Source organism: Lingula anatina, chromosome 6 (assembly GCF_051362555.1).
Source record: "Lingula anatina isolate TDL-2025a chromosome 6, LinAna3.0, whole genome shotgun sequence".
Classification (NCBI taxonomy): Eukaryota; Metazoa; Brachiopoda; class Lingulata; order Lingulida; family Lingulidae; genus Lingula; species Lingula anatina.
In genome coordinates this window covers 22,104,284-22,121,923 of record NC_141772.1, presented here as the reverse complement: position 1 = coordinate 22,121,923, position 17,640 = coordinate 22,104,284, and the positions used below count along the sequence as shown (strand labels likewise).

Sequence of the window (17,640 nt, the reverse complement as noted above, 5' to 3'; positions counted from 1 at the left end):
AAATATTTTAGAATACTCAAAGATTGCACATGAATGCAAAACTTTTAAAAACTGTACTTATAGCTCTTTATTATGTCTATAAAATGAAATAATTTGTTTTAAGTCAAATTTAGAGAATAATGTGTTATTTTAGGCAGATGGCTGATCTTTTTAATTTGACAAAAGTTACGTACATGATTCCATAAAGTAACAGAACTTCCATTAAGATATTTTTTGTTTGGTGATATCAACTAAGACCTTGCAAGGGCCTCTCACTTAAATAGAAGTATATTGTATTGGAATTGGCGGCCATCTTGAATATTTATCGTTGCTCAAAGTTATGAAAGTGGCAGTCAAGTTTTTGCTTTATGGCACTACTGGAGCCTGAATCGACTGACAATTTTATCGGAGCAAAACTTTCTAGGTCCAGAGAAACTTATATTACCTTTTGAGGAGAATCAGGAAAATTTCCGAAAAGATTCACTCATATAGAGCACACAAAAATTATCAGTTATCGCGTGCTTGTTTACGGGGTGCAACTTACACCACCTCGTACCTTTGACCAGCGACGACCCACAAGGCCATGAGGCCGTAAAATCTCTGTTTGTATTAGATTGGCCCATTTCGGAGGACACGTGTTCACGTGTTTCTACTTGGTAATTGGACCATGTACATGTCAGTGCTACCGATAACCCCAGAGGTCATAATGCAATATTTGTGTTAGATTGATCCAAGAGAACACGAAGAACAAATTGCTACAATTTATTAAAATTTAAACAAGATTTATTGCCTTCCTTCCTAGATTGTATAATCTTCCGTCATCACAGAGATTTATTTTGACCCTTTTTTTTCTATAAATTATTTATGAGATCTTTCAAAATCACCGATTAGTATAAAATGATTTTGTTTTTACCTATGGATTTGACTTAAATAATTCGTACATCAAGAATAATGGATAATGATAATAGCTTTCCATAGATAACTTCTAAATTCATTGTTTACAACGTGCGTGTTGATATAAGACTGTTATATGTAAGATTATTATTTTTTAAATAAAATTACAATATAGAGACACGTATGTTCACAAGCACTATCCACGTGCGGAACAAACAAGTTTCAGACAGCGATTTATAGTGCATTCTTTATTGTACTATTGTCCATTGTAATTGTGTGAGGATGATTACTAACTTTATTAAGCATCAAACATTTGTTTTCAGTTGGAAAACAAAAATTTTGCAAATCAAAAACTTCGGATTGGGGATTTGGGCTTAGTGATAAAAATTAAATTTTGGTAATTTTGAGGTATTTTAAATATAAATTGTAATTTCGGCAATGGCAATGTTTATTTGGACCACACTTTATCAAGCTCGCATATAGCCAAGTTTAAATTATCACAAGGGACGACCCTCCACTGGAAAGCTGCGTTTCCATCTATCACTGCACAGTTTTTGGTGCGGTCATTGGACGCAGGGGTGGACAGGCCCGAATCCCATTCGTTGTATAGGGTGGCAACCTTGCTTCCGTCACTGTAAACAAACGTTCCTTCTTGCTGTTTGTCGTTTAGACCTGGTAATAATAAAGCATCAAGTTATCTGCTTATACTTTATTCAAAACAATTCGAAAGTGCGACACGATTTAGCCTGATCAAGAAAATCGCTTTGTCTAAACTTGAACGCTGTCTAAACTTGAAAAATAGTAATTATTTCAGAACTTTAATATTTTCGGAGATATCTAATAAAATTTGATGGGCGTTATGAAATGTGAGATATAAACATTGCCACAATTGCCACAAATTGAGAAATTAAAAATAGGAGCCATACTTCAAATACAAAACCTACCCATCCAGTAAGAGTTTGCGGGATGTAGATATCTGGCGACTGTCTTGTATGTTGCTTTGTTCTTAATGTCCACCAAATGTGCACTGGGATGGACGCTCCCACACAACTGCGACGCGTTGCTTTGGGTTACCAAGGCTGTCGAAACAAACAAACAGCCTGTGCTTGTTTCTATGAATTTATCGGGGCATCTATGGTCTAGAAAAATGTGCAATAAGATGAAATATGGAATTAATATCTCGTCGAATTCTATGTATTGTCGTTTTATTAAATCAATTAAAAAAGCTGCACGCTGGCATTATTAATGTCCGAGTAAAGTAGATTAAGATGCAGTTATATCTTGTCTTCGCTAAAGATGCAGTGGTATCATAGACCAAATCAACGATGTGCCAAAGGCAGACTTACCGCAATTGTCCCCATAGTAACCAGCACGGCACGTGCACGTGTAACTCCCCACGGTGTTAATGCACTGCATTCCGGAGCCGGGGCAGCTGCCAGGGTACTTACACTCATCGATATCTGTCAATAAAATAAACAAATAAAATTAAGTAAAATTAAACCGTAGCATTGGAAGTGTGAATCTCTAGAGTACGTCAGGAAGTTAACTGAAAAGAACGCGCCAATGTCATGCCACTATGAGTTCATGATGATCAAAGGTTTGAAAGCAACAGCATATTTGAAAATGCTGTTGTTTTTCATTTCAAACAACTTAACCTTAATTCTACACAATCAACATACATGCTAAATTAATAAATGAAAAAAGCATACCTGTACAGTAGTTTCCATCGTAACCAGGGATACATTCACACCTATAAGACCCCTCCTTATTGATACACCTTGAATTTGATGGACATACATGTATGGCACCGTTGCATTCGTCGATATCTAAAGAATAATAAAAAAACGCTCCTGATCAAGACGAGGTCGCTTTCAAAATAAAACTATTCGATCGAATTAAACTAGTTTACGTTAAAGCGTACATTTACATACGCCTTGATTTTAAACCTTTTGTTTCACATTGCCGCATAAAATTCTACGATGAAACATAAATATATATAATATGTCTTTCAAAATATCTCATGAAATGATGTACAAGTTGATATTTATCATTACCTGTGCACGTCCCATTGATGTTTTCATAACCAGGAAGACAACTGCATTCAAACTTGGATCCATTTAGTTTGCACGGGTGTATTCCACAGTTACATCCTTCGTACTCTGTGAGAGATCCGTCAGATAATGAGCTTACAAAACATATTTTCAGAACCACATTATATTACAACAAAGTTATGCAAGTTATGTCTAATGACCCAAAATACCCAAAGGCTATGACATGTACGTTTAGTCTAGTTGGGCAAACTTATGTCAGTAACTTAACTGCAAGTCTTGTCACTCGGCTTAGATACCGGTAGTGTTGATTTTCAAATTAAAATCAAAATCACCTCTGCAGTGCATGACGTTGCTGATTCCTAATCTGTCTGTTGTGGTTCCATTCGGACACATTTTGCAGGACATCTGACCGGGTTGGTCCTGATACTGACCAAATGGACATGACGAACACTGCTTTTCATCCTTGTTATGATACGTCCCCACTGGACAAGTGACTGAAAGAAACCGACATGATAGTTTGGAACTTTTAAAACAGTTCTGCAGAACGACATAATGCTGATGACTCTAAACAAGCTATAAATTAAATAAATAAATGACTATTAGAAATAAATGTAGTTCCTGTAATATTTTGTTTGAAAAATGACGAAGAAAGTCAAAATATCGGTTATACGTACAACAATCGAAACCTTTCCTTATGGAACCTGAGAGACAAGTCAGAGATGGCTTGGATACCCGGATGTTGCTGCCTTTCAACCTGGCAGGTGTTCCACCTATTTGCAGTACAATCGACCCAGATACGATAGCTTGCTTCAAAGCAGCGGCCTGAATGCTACAAAACATTATTTCGTGACAAATGTACCAATACATGGGGCATACAGGAGAAAGAATTGGCCTTTACCGTATCTTATCACTGTTATTGTAAATCTTTCATGAGCAGACAGTGTATGTATTTACGTGTAGGAGAAAAAAGGTGAGGTATTTCTTAATGCATGAAATATGAGGTAAGAATGGCCCTTTATGTTACATACTTTAAGGATTTAAGAGCCTTGGATATTTCTATTCTTGCTGTCTGCTGACTGGTGACAGATCCTTTCGGAGGAGCGGCATACAACGCTACCTTAATATTGAACAGCCGTGCCTGGGGAACTACATCTCTGCGAACCAAGCGCGTTGATTCCTCAATCGTGATTTCGGTAATCTAATTAAATAGGTATTTAATACATGATTGTCATATAGAGAAATACATTTATACTACTTGCATTTCATATGTGCTGCACTCTAGCGTCAAACCTGACCACGTTGAGTTGGGCGTATATGTTAGCCTACAGGAAGACTACTACACCCATTTATAAATAAAAATAATCATTGTAAGATAATCGTTAATTGCGAATTTATTTTCAATTTTGTTGGAGATGTAACTATTTTCTAACTAACCGTGCAAATCCCGGTGCAGATATTAGCTGCGGCGAATTTTTGTCTCATTTCTTTCATAATCAATTCCCTCAAACTCTCTTCCGTTTCCGTCGATGTCGTCTCAGTTTCTAGACCCTCAAGCCATAGGAGGAGTCCAGAATCGCCTTCTGGTACTGTAATTTATTAAACATTATATAATATATATAATGTATATAACATTATATAGTATATATAAACCAATATACACATTTTGAAGGTATGAACATTTTTAAAAGACTGCAATAAGTGCAGCAAATTAAAAATGGCTGCTCACCTTGACACCTGCCTACAGCGCTAGGCATGTAATCAGCTCCTCCAAGTACCCTTACTTGCCACGCCCACCCAGTTTTGGCGTTACATTCAAACACATCAGACCCGCCGATGTACTTCTGACCATCGGCACACCTCATGTAGCAGAACTTCCCTTGGTCAAGGTCGGTGCAAGCTTTATGGCCACCCTGTGGGGCCTGGAGGTCATTGCTTTTGCAGTTACCAGTGGCTGTTAACGATGATGACATAAATACATTAGAATATATGCGTAGGTATGTATGATTGTATAAAACCAAAAGCGTCTGGTTTCTGACATTGTTTGAATATCCATTCGATTTCACTGAAGAAAGTTAGCATCATGAGGAATCCTAAAGATAAGTAAATAAATAACAAAAGCAGACCAAAAGAGAGTATAGTAAATAAATAACAAAAGCAGACCAAAAGAGAGTATATATATATATATATATATATATATATATATATAGAGAGAGAGAGAGAGAGAGAGAGAGAGAGAGAGAGAGAGAGGGAGGGAGAACGAAAAAGCTGCCGCAGCTCGTGAGGGACTTATTTTAACCTGGGAAATAGACGTATCTTACGTTCACATTTAGGCAGGGGTATGTACTTCCATTCGTAGGGTGACGAGCAGACGATAGGTGTGTTGTTTGAGGACTTGTATCCTCTGTCGCACAGATAGCTGACGTGATCACCATAGCACAAGGAGGCAAACGTGTCAGGATAGCCGTTTACGATGAAACGTGCCATTCCACAGCATTCTAGAAATATTGAAAAACATGCTTTGTTATCACATACCCGACATTAGTTTCATCCATTTGGGATATATCGCGCGTCTCCACAACATTTGAAAACACAACATTATTTTGAATAAGTAACTCTGACTATTGGGTGAATTTGTATCTGTCAAAACAGTATAGCAACAATCTGGAATCATTCTTCCGTTCATTCTACCGCTATGTTTTCTTCAATTCCTCTCTGTCATTTACGGTGACCATCCCAATGCGTATCATTTTATTTAAACTATTGAGACATACCCATGTTTTTTATTATATCTTTCAAAAGCCGAAGACGGTTATGTTACGTCTTAGACTTTTTTCCAATTCCAGTTGCTACAAAATGAAACAATATGTAACACCACTCTTGTCTATCACAAACCCAGAGTAACAAATGGGAAAGTACTAGGATGAAGCAAGTTAATTAACAGAACTAAAACTTACTGGTACATTTAGGTTCTTCGTTAGACAAAGACCCATTCGCCTGACATGTACGAATTTCGCTGCCTCCAACAAGCTTATATTCCGGCAAGCAGTAGTATCGCACTGACTCGTTCTCCTTCAGTCGTGGGCCAAGCACGGATCTATTGGTCCCAGGGACGTCATGAAGTTGACACGCTGGAGGAAGATGAGTGAAATCATTTGTTGCGATAATCATTTTTGCGATAATAATGTTTTTAATGATAATGACCACCTCAGTCGTCCAGTGATGTCTTCTAATTTATAAATGTTTAATCTCATTTTCATTTTGCAGTTCGAAATGATAACATTAACGGACGAATGTGCACATGAAGGGTTAAAAGTCATGCTGTTTAATTACTTTGGACGGCTTACTTGGACAATCGCTTAAATTGCATTGTGTAACTTGCGTGGCATTGCCCCTGATGCAGTCTTTTCCTCCGTGTTGAGGCTTAGGGTTGGTACATGTACGACTTCTTATCATAGTACCACCTCCACACGTCTTTGTGCATGGAGTCCAAACGGCCCAGTCGGCCCAGGCTCCGTCAACTGAAATGAAATAATTTATCACCAGATGCTAGTGATGCTCTCGATTAAGACCATGCTATTAAAATTAACTCTAAAATGCATAATTAGCATTTTTGATATTTAAACATGTTTCCAATTTCCCCAGGCTCCGTCAACTAAAATGAAATGATGATTCTTTAGATGCTAGTGATAACATCGATTAAGACCTTCTTTTAAAAAACAGTCAATAAATGTATTGTTAGGATTTTGTTTTTGATATATAAACTATACTTTTGACTGTATCTAAATACGTGTGTATAGTTATTATCTGAGAAAAATGCATTTATCTTACTGGGGCACGGTTTAACGTTGCACTGTTCTGATTGGCTGTTTGATGTTATCGATGTAGAGCAATCTCTCCCGCCGTGCTGAGGCTTCGGGTTGGCACATTGGCGATAACGCAACCTAGCTCCTCCGCCGCAAGTCCTGCTACAAGAACCCCAACTTTCCCAGCTCGACCAATCTCCGTGTACTGCACGTAATTGCATAACAGAAACACCAACTGACTTATTAATTGGACAGCAGATTTCAATGTATACAAGTGTTTGTCTTATTTGATAATTGGAACTATGAATCAATTTATGACGAAAGATATTAAAATATCCAGCCTAAATTGGCATTCCCGCAAATGGAAGGATTTTTTTAGAGCATGTCAATTGAATCTCTTACATTGACTAAAATTTGTTGACTTGGAATGTTTCGGTTTTTTAATATATGTATACAGGGTATATTGACCCAAATACCACGTTTGGTTCTACTTGCCTGGACAATGCTGTGTATTGCAGGCTTGTGTTTCATAAGATGAACCGGGACACGACCCCAGACCCTTTGGTTTTGGGTTATTACAGGAACGATATCGAGATTGACGTCCGCTCTCACATGAACGAGAACAGGAGCTCCACGATCCCCAGTATCCCCAAGCTCCGTTCTCTAAAATTCATTTTAAAAATAATATGTTGCAGGATCATCGAAGTGTTTGCAATTTATTTCCGTTGACACGAAATAAAAAGATTGAATATCAACAGAAACCTCTTTTTCTTTTTGCATTGTGCGTGTGTTTCGCTCTCTGCATCAACCCACGACAATCTATCTAAGTTGTTATGGATTATATAACAAACTTAAGATAGAACCTGCGACGGCTTCAATTGATAAAAAATGTTGGTATACGATTAAACCACGGTGGCAGCCAATCGGGCCCACTATAGGCCGGATTGGCTGCCCCGCACGTTAAACGGTCCTAGTAGTGCCTCCTAACAGTATACATCATGTAAGCGAAACCACTTAAATTGATGGAAGACAACATCGCTCATATCAGAATTGAGTGTAATCAAACTCCTTGTGCATTGACTGCAATGAATTTTCAGAGTGATGAAAGCATAACTTTAACATATCTTCGTATTTAAGAAAGTTGTAAAACCAAATAGTACATGTACAGTTCATGTAATAAGTTATTTTCTCACATATTTCTATTAATTGGCCACAATAGATTTTTTTTCTTTTTGAACTGGCATATGGACATATGAATCGTAATAATATTTCTCATACCGGATTCATTTTCACAAATATAGGGTAACTTATAATAGGTACATCCACTATCCGCAAGACCTTGTTTGACCCAGGTATAGAAGTGTGCACAGAACTGGCCACTGCCAAATGCATGGTTTGGTTCGAGGGCGGCCCACAAATTTGATCCGACTAGCCCGCCATTAGAAGACCACCGAAAGTTATAATCATGGTTGTCTTTGCCATCTACCCAATACCAGTCATATACTAAAATGAAAAGCTAAACTGTATTTTGATTAGTGATTCCCAAGATGATTTTACCCGCCTAAGACTTTTAAATAGAGCCTTTCAGAGTTCGGAGGACTATGAGCGTGAGTGTGTGAGAGAGAAAGTGATTTAAATATATACTCAATGCTATATTAAATGTATATACGCATTCGAAAATAAAACAATGATAAAGATATTACAAAATTGATATTTATGCAATTTTTGTCCTGAACCATGCACTTACAGTTGTTGTTGTTCATCCAATCGATAAGATGAGTCATTTTGGAGAGGTTTTCTAACCTCAAAAGGTGTCCACCCTCGTCCTTACAAACGTCACTGGCGCTGTACCACGACACTTTATTTTTCACAAATCGCAAACAGTACGAGCCGACCCATCTGTAACCACGGTCCGTCGGACAGTGCTTAGAAGCAGAGATAGAATGAAGATTGCTGGACAGAAATAGTGTTGCCACCAAGACGAAAGGGGCACTCTTCATCCCTAAACGATTCTGTATACAGAACTTAAAACCAATTAAATGTGTCTCAATTGCCTGTTGATATGGCGCTCTGTATTTATACTACTTTGTTGACATCTAACGTGAGATATTAACAGAAGTAGTACATGCGTCATTTCTGGCGACCCTGGGAAAAAAGGTGTGCACCTGATGGTATGATGTGCAAAATAAAGTCATGCAAAACCATTCTCAAAGCATATTTACACCAGTAAGAGTAGAAGATGCTAAAACACATACATGTTGTTACCACTGATTTATAACAAACAGGTCTAAACAACTTAAAATGAAAAATCAAAACAGTTGTTTTTTTGTGGTTTTATCGGTTATCAAATGAGATAGAGAGAGAGAGAGAGAGAGAGAGAGAGGGAACAGCTGTACACCTTATAATTTACATATATTGTTACATTTAATGCATGTGCTATATGAGCTTTATTTGGGAAAACTGTTTTAACTTAAATAAATATCAATGGCAGCTAGCAGAACCAACTGGTCATTCACAGCGTAAACCTCATGTTTAACAACAAAAACAAACACTGAAAGGTGTCCGCATCGAGTAGCAGGTTACTGACCTGAGAACCGTAACTCGGTTAATTCCTCCCCAGCACTAATAAGTCACATACCTGGACAGACCCCTTGATGACAGTTCTCACTTCGCTTGTCAAGGTCACTGTAGAGGGTGGGGGGGGACTTGATCCCTTTGGTGCAGGTTGTACAGCCGGTTTTGCAACCGGTTACAAAATGCGGTCTGTTGTAATATGCGGGACTATAGTAGTACACGTATTTTTTAAAATTACAGAAGAAACTTTGAATAAACATCCAAAATGCCTTACACCTTACCTATATTTTACTTAATGATGTGTGGGAGCCTGGGAAGTTGGAGCAGCTGTTCGGTGAACTGCAGTTCAGGACATCGCTATAGTTCTCGTGTCTGTGATGACCCCCGTGAAACCGCATTTTGCAACACAACGCATTTCGCAACTGCAACGTATTTTGCAATAATTTTTTTCTAAGTCAATGAAACGGTTTGAAGTATGAATGAGGTAGATTTGAAATGGAGACGGGGTTGCCGCGATTGGGAACGCTGAAGTTGGTCATACTTCCCCTGGGGCGGACGATTATATGTAATGTACACTGTATATCATATTGCTATCTTTAGACCTATCTACCCTTAGATCGTTTGAGTAAGGATCGTGAGACGTCGGATATTAATAAATCTACCGTTATGGATGTACATGGACACTTAAAATATTTTGAATGTATAGTAATGATGGTGTGGCAGAATCTTGATAGCATACACTGGGTTCATGTACCTGTACTACACATATGACATGAAATAAATGCGGATAATTAACAACAAAGAATCGATATAAAAGCGTGAAAACTCATTATATGCACATGTATACATGTATTTTACCCTCAAGTGACCGAGTGGGGTCTTTTACGACCCCAGCCATATGATTTAATGTGCCATTTCCTTATTTTTTATTCGAATTTTCTTTCCTTGCATGAGTTTGTCAGTCTACTAATCCTACACACTTCCACAGTTTTTTGTAGGGATCAACCAATTATTGTGGTGTATACATTAAAAACTCTTGTGGGGTCATTTATGACCCCAAAGAGAAACATTAGTTTTTTAAATATTAGTTTTTAAATTTTATTCAAATTTTTTACCCACGCAACACTGACAGGAAAATGCCACATGCATGTGCTTCATGCAACCAGCCAGTGTGCCCAAAACATAGGCACAAATAAGTGGTTTGTGAAGATTGTGCTTGAAGTATCACTTATAGTGCATCGCTGAATCTAATTTCAGTAGCTTTGTTGGAACTTGTTCTCATAACTGGGTCTCTCATTTTGACGGTTACAATTTTTGGGTATTTCGGAAATCTAAAGAATTCTGTCGATATCATATATTATACATATATTAACAAATTGTTTGTGTGGATTTTGTTTCATACACAGATGTGATAGTAACATACATGTAAGTTGATTGAATGTGTTCTGAGTAGTATCACTTCCTTACCAGCATTACTACTCAGCAAGTCAGCTAATTATTCTTATTGAAGTTAGCAGGATGCTATCTCAACATGAGTCAAAATATTTTTATTCAAAGTAATTTCGTAATGTAATTTTTTTCATTTAGTGTGGCAAATAAAAAGAGAAATATTGTGGAAACTGACAAGGACTGTCTAAATACCGGTGTAATGTTCTTAAAATCTGTGCTTGGTTATTTCATGCAATAAAAGTATTATTACCAAATACTTATTACATTAGATCATTATAAAATACTTGTCTTAAATCCTGGGAGTAGTATAGGTGTGATAAACCCTCAACAGCCTTTTATAAGAAGGATCCCTGTACAGAGCACAATGGGGTCATAGATGACCCCACTTGGTCATTTCAGTCAGTAAAATAGCTTGGTCTCTTGAGGGTTAAGTCAGAGACAGTTATTTGTTTACATCTGTGATAAAAAGCCAAGCATTCGTAATTTTACACACTACCGGTATCTGCCCCGCGTTTAACTATGCATTAATTACGGTTGCAGGGGGATGGTGTCCCCTGTAACAGTTTCTGTGTTCTTTAAATGAACGCTTCCATATGTGAGGAGAATCATATAGAACAACTCTCAAGAAAGATGGGAATTACAACAACTGCATTTATTTCTGTGTGTTCCGAGCTACAATGTATATACAATGCAAATTGCTACTGTGAGGTGATATTAGGCTCACTGCTGTCAAGCTTGTTTGCATTAAATTCCGGTCTGGTATTCGGCCTTCCCTTGATAGTTGTATTTTGATATTAAGTTCCGATCTGTTCCGTTATCTCCTTTGGCTAGAAAGATCATGTTCATCTGTTCAGATCCGATTTTAAGGTTAATAAAAGTCTATTTGCTTCAAGGTTGCCAATGTTTATCCTGTTACCACATTGCGTATTGGAATGTTTTGCTTGGAGCCACAACACTTCATCTAATGGTTGAGTTTAATTGTCACAAGCAAAACACGTTGACCCAAACGCAGGACAAGCTCTCACTGGCTACGGCCATGTCTCCTTCCACAATTGTCGTAAGGATTTTCTGAGGGTAGGTGACACTTAAGGGCCACCGTACTTGCCTCTTTCTTCTGATTTGCCCCTTCGATACTGGTTGTGAACGTTGTGAACGAGTTTGGAGTTTATATCTGGCCAGTCTCAATTTACTTTTAGGCTTGACAAATTTCTCACATTTAACAAAGTGGATATCAAGTTCTTTAAATTCATCCTCCAATAAATTTCATTTTTATTGTGTAGAGGGAAGGAATGTGTACATTAAGGACACCTTCAGCTACGTGATTACTGTAAGTAATGCGTTGTGCTTAACATCGAAAAATAAAGTGTATGTTTTCCGTACTCAGCAGTGCCAAAATATATAGTTTTACAAACGCTATCATCTTAGGCCACACTTTTTTAATTTTATGGATGACATCCTGCGCGCACACCGATTTTCGTCCGTTCTCAAAAAAAAAAAAAAAAAAAAAAAAAAAAATCCCCCCCCCCCCCCCAAGGAAGTCGGTTGTCGCAAACGTCTTTATTGAATTTACCGGAAAATGCAATCGGCAATCCTCGGCTTGTTCCGCAAGCTCCATACTGTCATTGTCAACTGCGGAGACATCCGAGTAGTTCCGAGTGCGGAAAATGAGCTTTCTGCGCATGCGTATTATCACCACGTGGAAATATGGCAGCTTTGCCGTCAAATTCATCTCTAGCATTAATTTCAAAATACACGACAATTAAAGTCATAAAGAGAAGGGGGCCGTCGTTTTGGATTGGTTTGCCATTGATATTGTCATGGAGATATCACCCTTTTACAATTATACGAAAGGCTGGCCGCGGCATTCTGTCCAAAGCAGCACATACCAGGTTTTTTTGTAGCGAAAAAAGGGTCGACAAGAGCGTCGTGGTATTTGGTGGACTGAAGGTCGGACAGGCCACCCGATAGTTAGCTGCTACGTGTGAGTCGAAGTAGACAAAATGGCATCGACCGAAATTTTTAGATTTGGTAGTAGGAAGCATAGGCCTATCTTTGCTTCATTTTTTTAAACAATTCTGTGAAGTGTTTACAATGCTTTAATTTTCTAAGAGTACAAATAAAGACACGCTATTATATTTGTTTTATTGATTGCTATACCAACAGAATGCATGAAATAACCTTAAATAGATTTGGTAATATGCAGCATATATATTCATGACTTTTTACCTTTCTACAAAGTAGGCCCTATTCACAATGCTTTAATACAGACTTGACATTTAATATGGAATATTTTTTCCAAGTAATTTTTTATCAGTTTTTTTTCCTATTTTGCTCACCGATAAATGAAAATAAGGATTAAAATCGTGTTTTAATAACTTTCAATTATCTCTTTGATGTCATTGTGACATCAATTCATTAATGGAATTCGCCTGAGAAGCAAACAAAATCACATTGTCTATTATATGTCATACGACTTCCATTAAAAGACATAATTTTGATCTCCATATTTTCCAAATTATCGTCTGTAAAAGAGTTGTACGCTCCACAAAAGACCCTCATGTCAGGTGCTAGTCACAGTAATGGTCGCTGGTACGTCTGGTCGTCTCTTCTGGCTGTTGCCAGCGCTCTCAAGCGGCAAGGCATTCCTTGGGATAGGTTTTTAGAGTTCAATCTGGAATAATATTCCAGGCATCGGTCTAAAATTGTCCAATTTGGTCCAGTTTTGTTGTAGGACATGTAGCCAGTTGATTCGGCGGGTAATGGCCTACCGAACTATTGTCTATGTGGTTCAAATGTGACGATTTTGATGACCAGGGTAGCTGCTCATTCCCTTGGTTCTGTAAGTTATCTGCTATAAAAAGTGCTCTGTGTGAACCGGCAACCTCACCGTGTAACCTAAAATTGTTCCTAAGGTGCCCCCTATCAAATGATAGTCAAGTGGTTCCGAGATCAATCTTTAATTTGATCTGGTTTAGGTTTTCGTCGATGACTACCATTGGTGTTTTGGCACCAATGTGGTATCCACTCCAAATACTGTCACTGTCAATCACCCTTGCCACTTTAGACCCGGCATATGCTTGTTCGTAGGCCTCTTCTGGATATCTGTAAACTCTGTTTTGACTAATTGGGCGATGCAGGTGAAATCTGACCTCAATAAAAAAAGACACGCTGTTTCAGTGTTCTACCCAGAAACGGTTATGGCCCCCAATTCATTAGAGAAACAGATGACGGTGTTTTGTTTACAGTGGGTGCCTCGGAGGACGTTTGGTGTTCTTACCTGCTAAAACCAGTTTGGTGTTCGCTAAGGGCTTTGAAAAACGCATTTTGGTGGCAATTTACCCCTCGTTCTGAACGGACTAAGTGTTTTTTGTTTAGTTGCAGCAGCGTGTCCCGAAAGACAGTGGGTCCTGTACCCTGTATGTAAGATTTTGATACATTGGGGATGACCTTTGTGTAGGTACATCAGTCTGGGCATTACTCTATAAAACTGTGGGGACCGTTCCGTTTGGCGCTATGATCTGTCTGGTAATGTCTGTCTTTTCCGCGCCATTCTGCCATAGATTAAAATAATTTTAATGCACTACTTGACTCATCTTACGCACTGCAAAACTGACCGCTTGCATTGCATGCAAAATTTCAAATTTTTCTGTGCAATAGTTGCCGACATATGGATACTTTTTTGACAGAACCAAGCTTTGCCCAGCCCAAAGGAACACTACCCAACTGCATATTACATAATGTAGCAGCGCAACAGACAGGAAAGTCAGTTAATTGGCAGCGACACACCTGACTACACACTTCTCCATTCACAAATCTTATATGAGATCGGAGTTTTTTTGAAAAAAAGAACGCATTTTTACCTAGGCATACCTTCGAAACTGAAATATTCCATATTAAATGTCAAGTCTGTATTTTGAGAACATGGATAAAGACATGTTGTTAGTTTGATACGTGTTTCTGTGGTAAATTAGTGTTTCCAGCTGTGTACTGAAAACATAACTTTTCTTAAGCAGGTCTTTTTTTTTGGACTGTTTTTTTTTCGCCCGCTCGCACCGATTTTGGGGTCCCCAGAGGATGTCATCCATAAAAACAAAAAAGTGTGGCCTTAGTGCAAATAATTAAGACATTAGACATTGGTGTGTTCCATCAGTTCAAATAAATCGCTTCTTGATAACATAAGCTTCGTTGATTGAAAACAAACATTTGTGAAGCGACTGCACACGTCAATATTTCAACTCTTTACCATACATGGGTGACACGTATGTACACGCGCACGCACGCATAACGGCACTTGCAAATATACTGCATAATAAGTAAAACGTTCAATTCTACATTTATGCACTTAGAATGAAACATTTATTGACATCAAAGGTAAATTAAAGATAACTACTAAAGGCAAGCCTCTTAACATGTAAACACGTAATACGCAAACGGTAGCGGCGACCATTGGGATTAAAAAAGAGAGATAGAGCAGATTTAAATGTGTAACAATTTTGTTTTGATTGTTCTTCTGTAAAGAAAATATTTTTAAACCAACTGGTGATGAGCCATTAAAACGTTAACACTTTTGCCATTTAACCAACAATAGGTGCCATTGAATCTTTGGGTCGAAGTGCGCAAATGAACGGTCTAGTTTCCCAGCAGGGGGCTCCTTTCCACAGAAACGCTCCACTCTTCCCGCTTAATTCGACGCAATCGGTAAGGGAGCGCGCGGACGGATATCCGACTGCCCAGTTGGTGTAACCACCACCGCCACCACCCAGCTTGGTGCCGCCATTGTTCAAAGAACTGCTGCTACTTGCACTGTCATCACCTGGTACGACAATGACAGTGGCTTTATATTCCCAGTCTTATTAAGGAATGTTATTTTAATATTAAATTACAATAGGATAAGTTAATTGATCTCACTGATGACGGGATTAACGTGCGCATAAGCATAAAGGTTAAAACTGAGGTACAGTAATAATATTTGTCATATAATAATATATTATAATAATTATTATTATTATTGTTATTATTATTATTATAAAACATCCGTATGTTGACTATTTTGACAGGCTTTTAATTTCATCAATTTGTTTATACGTTGGCACTCTTATGTCCCATTTCCATAGACACAATCGTTCTTACGTAGATCGATCCAAATGTCCCTGAGTCCAGCCAGCTTAACAGATTAACACATACTCTCCTGATTTTATGTAGAAGAAAGAAAATCTGGTGATTGAGCGAGTACTTTGGAACAACAGGATGCGTGTCGTTCAGTTAAAGCAATAATAACTCTTCCTTTGAGATTCAAAATTCCGCAAGAAATACATTGTAAACAACGCATGGAAATATATTCTATTGTATTTTACCACTAAAACGGCCGTTGTTGTAGTAAAACTAAAATCTGTGCTTGTCAATAGGGCTTTCGATGCCTTTTTTCCCGGTCGTCAAGGCATCCGTTGCTAATGACGTAAGGGTGTCACGCGGATTCTCGCGTTCATTCGAGACCAAAATAGCATGGCGCGAAACGCGTTGATGCAGACGCAGACGTAAGTTGCGAGTTTTTGTACAGTGCGTCGGATAACGAAAAGCCCAGAATGGCACACATTGTGGATATAAATGCATTTTTAACAAAAAGACGAATATATCACATTAATCTTATATTATTGTTATATAGTGTTGTTGTTGTCTGCTTTTCCCGCGGTTTTAAAAGTCACCAGTGACTATGCAATGTCAGAGAGGGCTCCGTCAGTTAAAATCTCTTAAGAGATTTTAACAAAAAACCGTACGTTCAGGGAAAAAAACTGGATTAACTTTGAATGCAGGAATGGGGTCGTTGACCATTGGTTAGTACGGGAAAATACCCGTTTTTTCCAGTAAAATCAATTTTTGGCCAAACGACGAGTTATAATGACTTTAAGCGGATTGCACTTAGCGAGACTCCCCACAGAGATGGATCGATCTACGTTGACCAATGGTGTCTGTGGGAATGTGGCCTTACATATTCCTCACTGTGTAGATACGACTTACCTATCCAATATTCAGCAGCTGCAGACAAGAACCTAATGATGTTCTGGTATTCGTATCTGTTCTTTACTGTCATCAGGTGAGACAGCGGAGACAGCGAGGAACACGCCTTCATGGACAGAAAATAATTGTATGCCTCTGTCTTTGGGTCGGAGATGTAGAGGCACAAGCTGTCAGTGACCTCAGTGAACCCATCAGGACAGAGTTTGGCTGTAAACGGTTATAATGATCAGATAATGACAACATACCAGAAGGAACACAAAACAAAATACAAAAACAAAACAAATACCCTAGTTTACGTTTTACAGTTGACGTCATGTATATGTCAAATCGTATATAGCCACACTGTGGTCCGCATGTAATTCTGCCAAATAAAGATAGCTTACTTATGTAATTTTCTGTATCAAAATACCAACACTGTACTCGTACCTGGACACGGCTGACCTTTGCAAGTTTCAACCTGAACTATTTGTCCTGGGCAGTCCTTGCCACCATTGGTCGGAGGTGGACTATTACACGCCCTGTGTCTTGTCCTGTTGCCTTGACCACAGGTTTTACTGCATACTGACCAGTGTGTCCAGACACTCCAAACTCCGTCCACTGTAATGGAAGCAAAGTTATATATGGTTTTGTTTTACATGCAGTTCCATTAAAAAAGGAAAGCCATGTAAACCGGGAGCCCCGCGATAAAGGGAAATGAATTAATGTATATTTCCTTCAAATACCTGTAATCATTGTGTGAGGTACTAGTGAACCAAATGTAAAACAGGAAGGTTAAATTATCTTATATAAGGGAAATGGAAGATAAAAAGAAGGCATGCAAATGGCACACTAAAAGAAAGTTTAGTAAAGCACCGTCTACCGTTGTACAAGTATAT

General features: G+C 38.3%; 3 protein-coding genes across 3 annotated transcripts; all 3 read right to left on the bottom strand.

The window, feature by feature from the left end:
• Positions 1–2,847: 2,847 nt before the first annotated feature.
• Positions 2,848–6,458, bottom strand: LOC106170671 (uncharacterized). The gene is made up of 9 exons (XM_087016012.1): positions 6,269–6,458; positions 5,879–6,052; positions 5,243–5,419; positions 4,651–4,986; positions 4,359–4,510; positions 3,953–4,122; positions 3,599–3,753; positions 3,257–3,418; positions 2,848–3,032 (listed from the first exon to the last, which is right to left on the bottom strand). Exons 1-9 carry the CDS (start codon positions 6,375–6,377, stop codon positions 2,848–2,850), a joined length of 1,620 nt encoding a protein of 539 aa, XP_086872138.1. The 5' UTR covers positions 6,378–6,458.
• An 83-nt stretch (positions 6,459–6,541) lies between these two features.
• Positions 6,542–8,785, bottom strand: LOC147761364 (uncharacterized). Its single transcript, XM_087016011.1, has 5 exons — positions 8,475–8,785; positions 8,006–8,230; positions 7,223–7,390; positions 6,753–6,932; positions 6,542–6,576 (listed from the first exon to the last, which is right to left on the bottom strand). Exons 1-5 carry the CDS (start codon positions 8,725–8,727, stop codon positions 6,542–6,544), a joined length of 861 nt encoding a protein of 286 aa, XP_086872137.1. The 5' UTR covers positions 8,728–8,785.
• A 6,298-nt stretch (positions 8,786–15,083) lies between these two features.
• Positions 15,084–17,497, bottom strand: LOC106177475 (uncharacterized). The gene is made up of 4 exons (XM_013560263.2): positions 17,488–17,497; positions 17,192–17,362; positions 16,766–16,972; positions 15,084–15,563 (listed from the first exon to the last, which is right to left on the bottom strand). The coding sequence occupies exons 1-4, from the start codon at positions 17,495–17,497 to the stop codon at positions 15,325–15,327; spliced, it is 627 nt and encodes a 208-aa protein (XP_013415717.2). The 3' UTR covers positions 15,084–15,324.
• Positions 17,498–17,640: the final 143 nt, after the last annotated feature.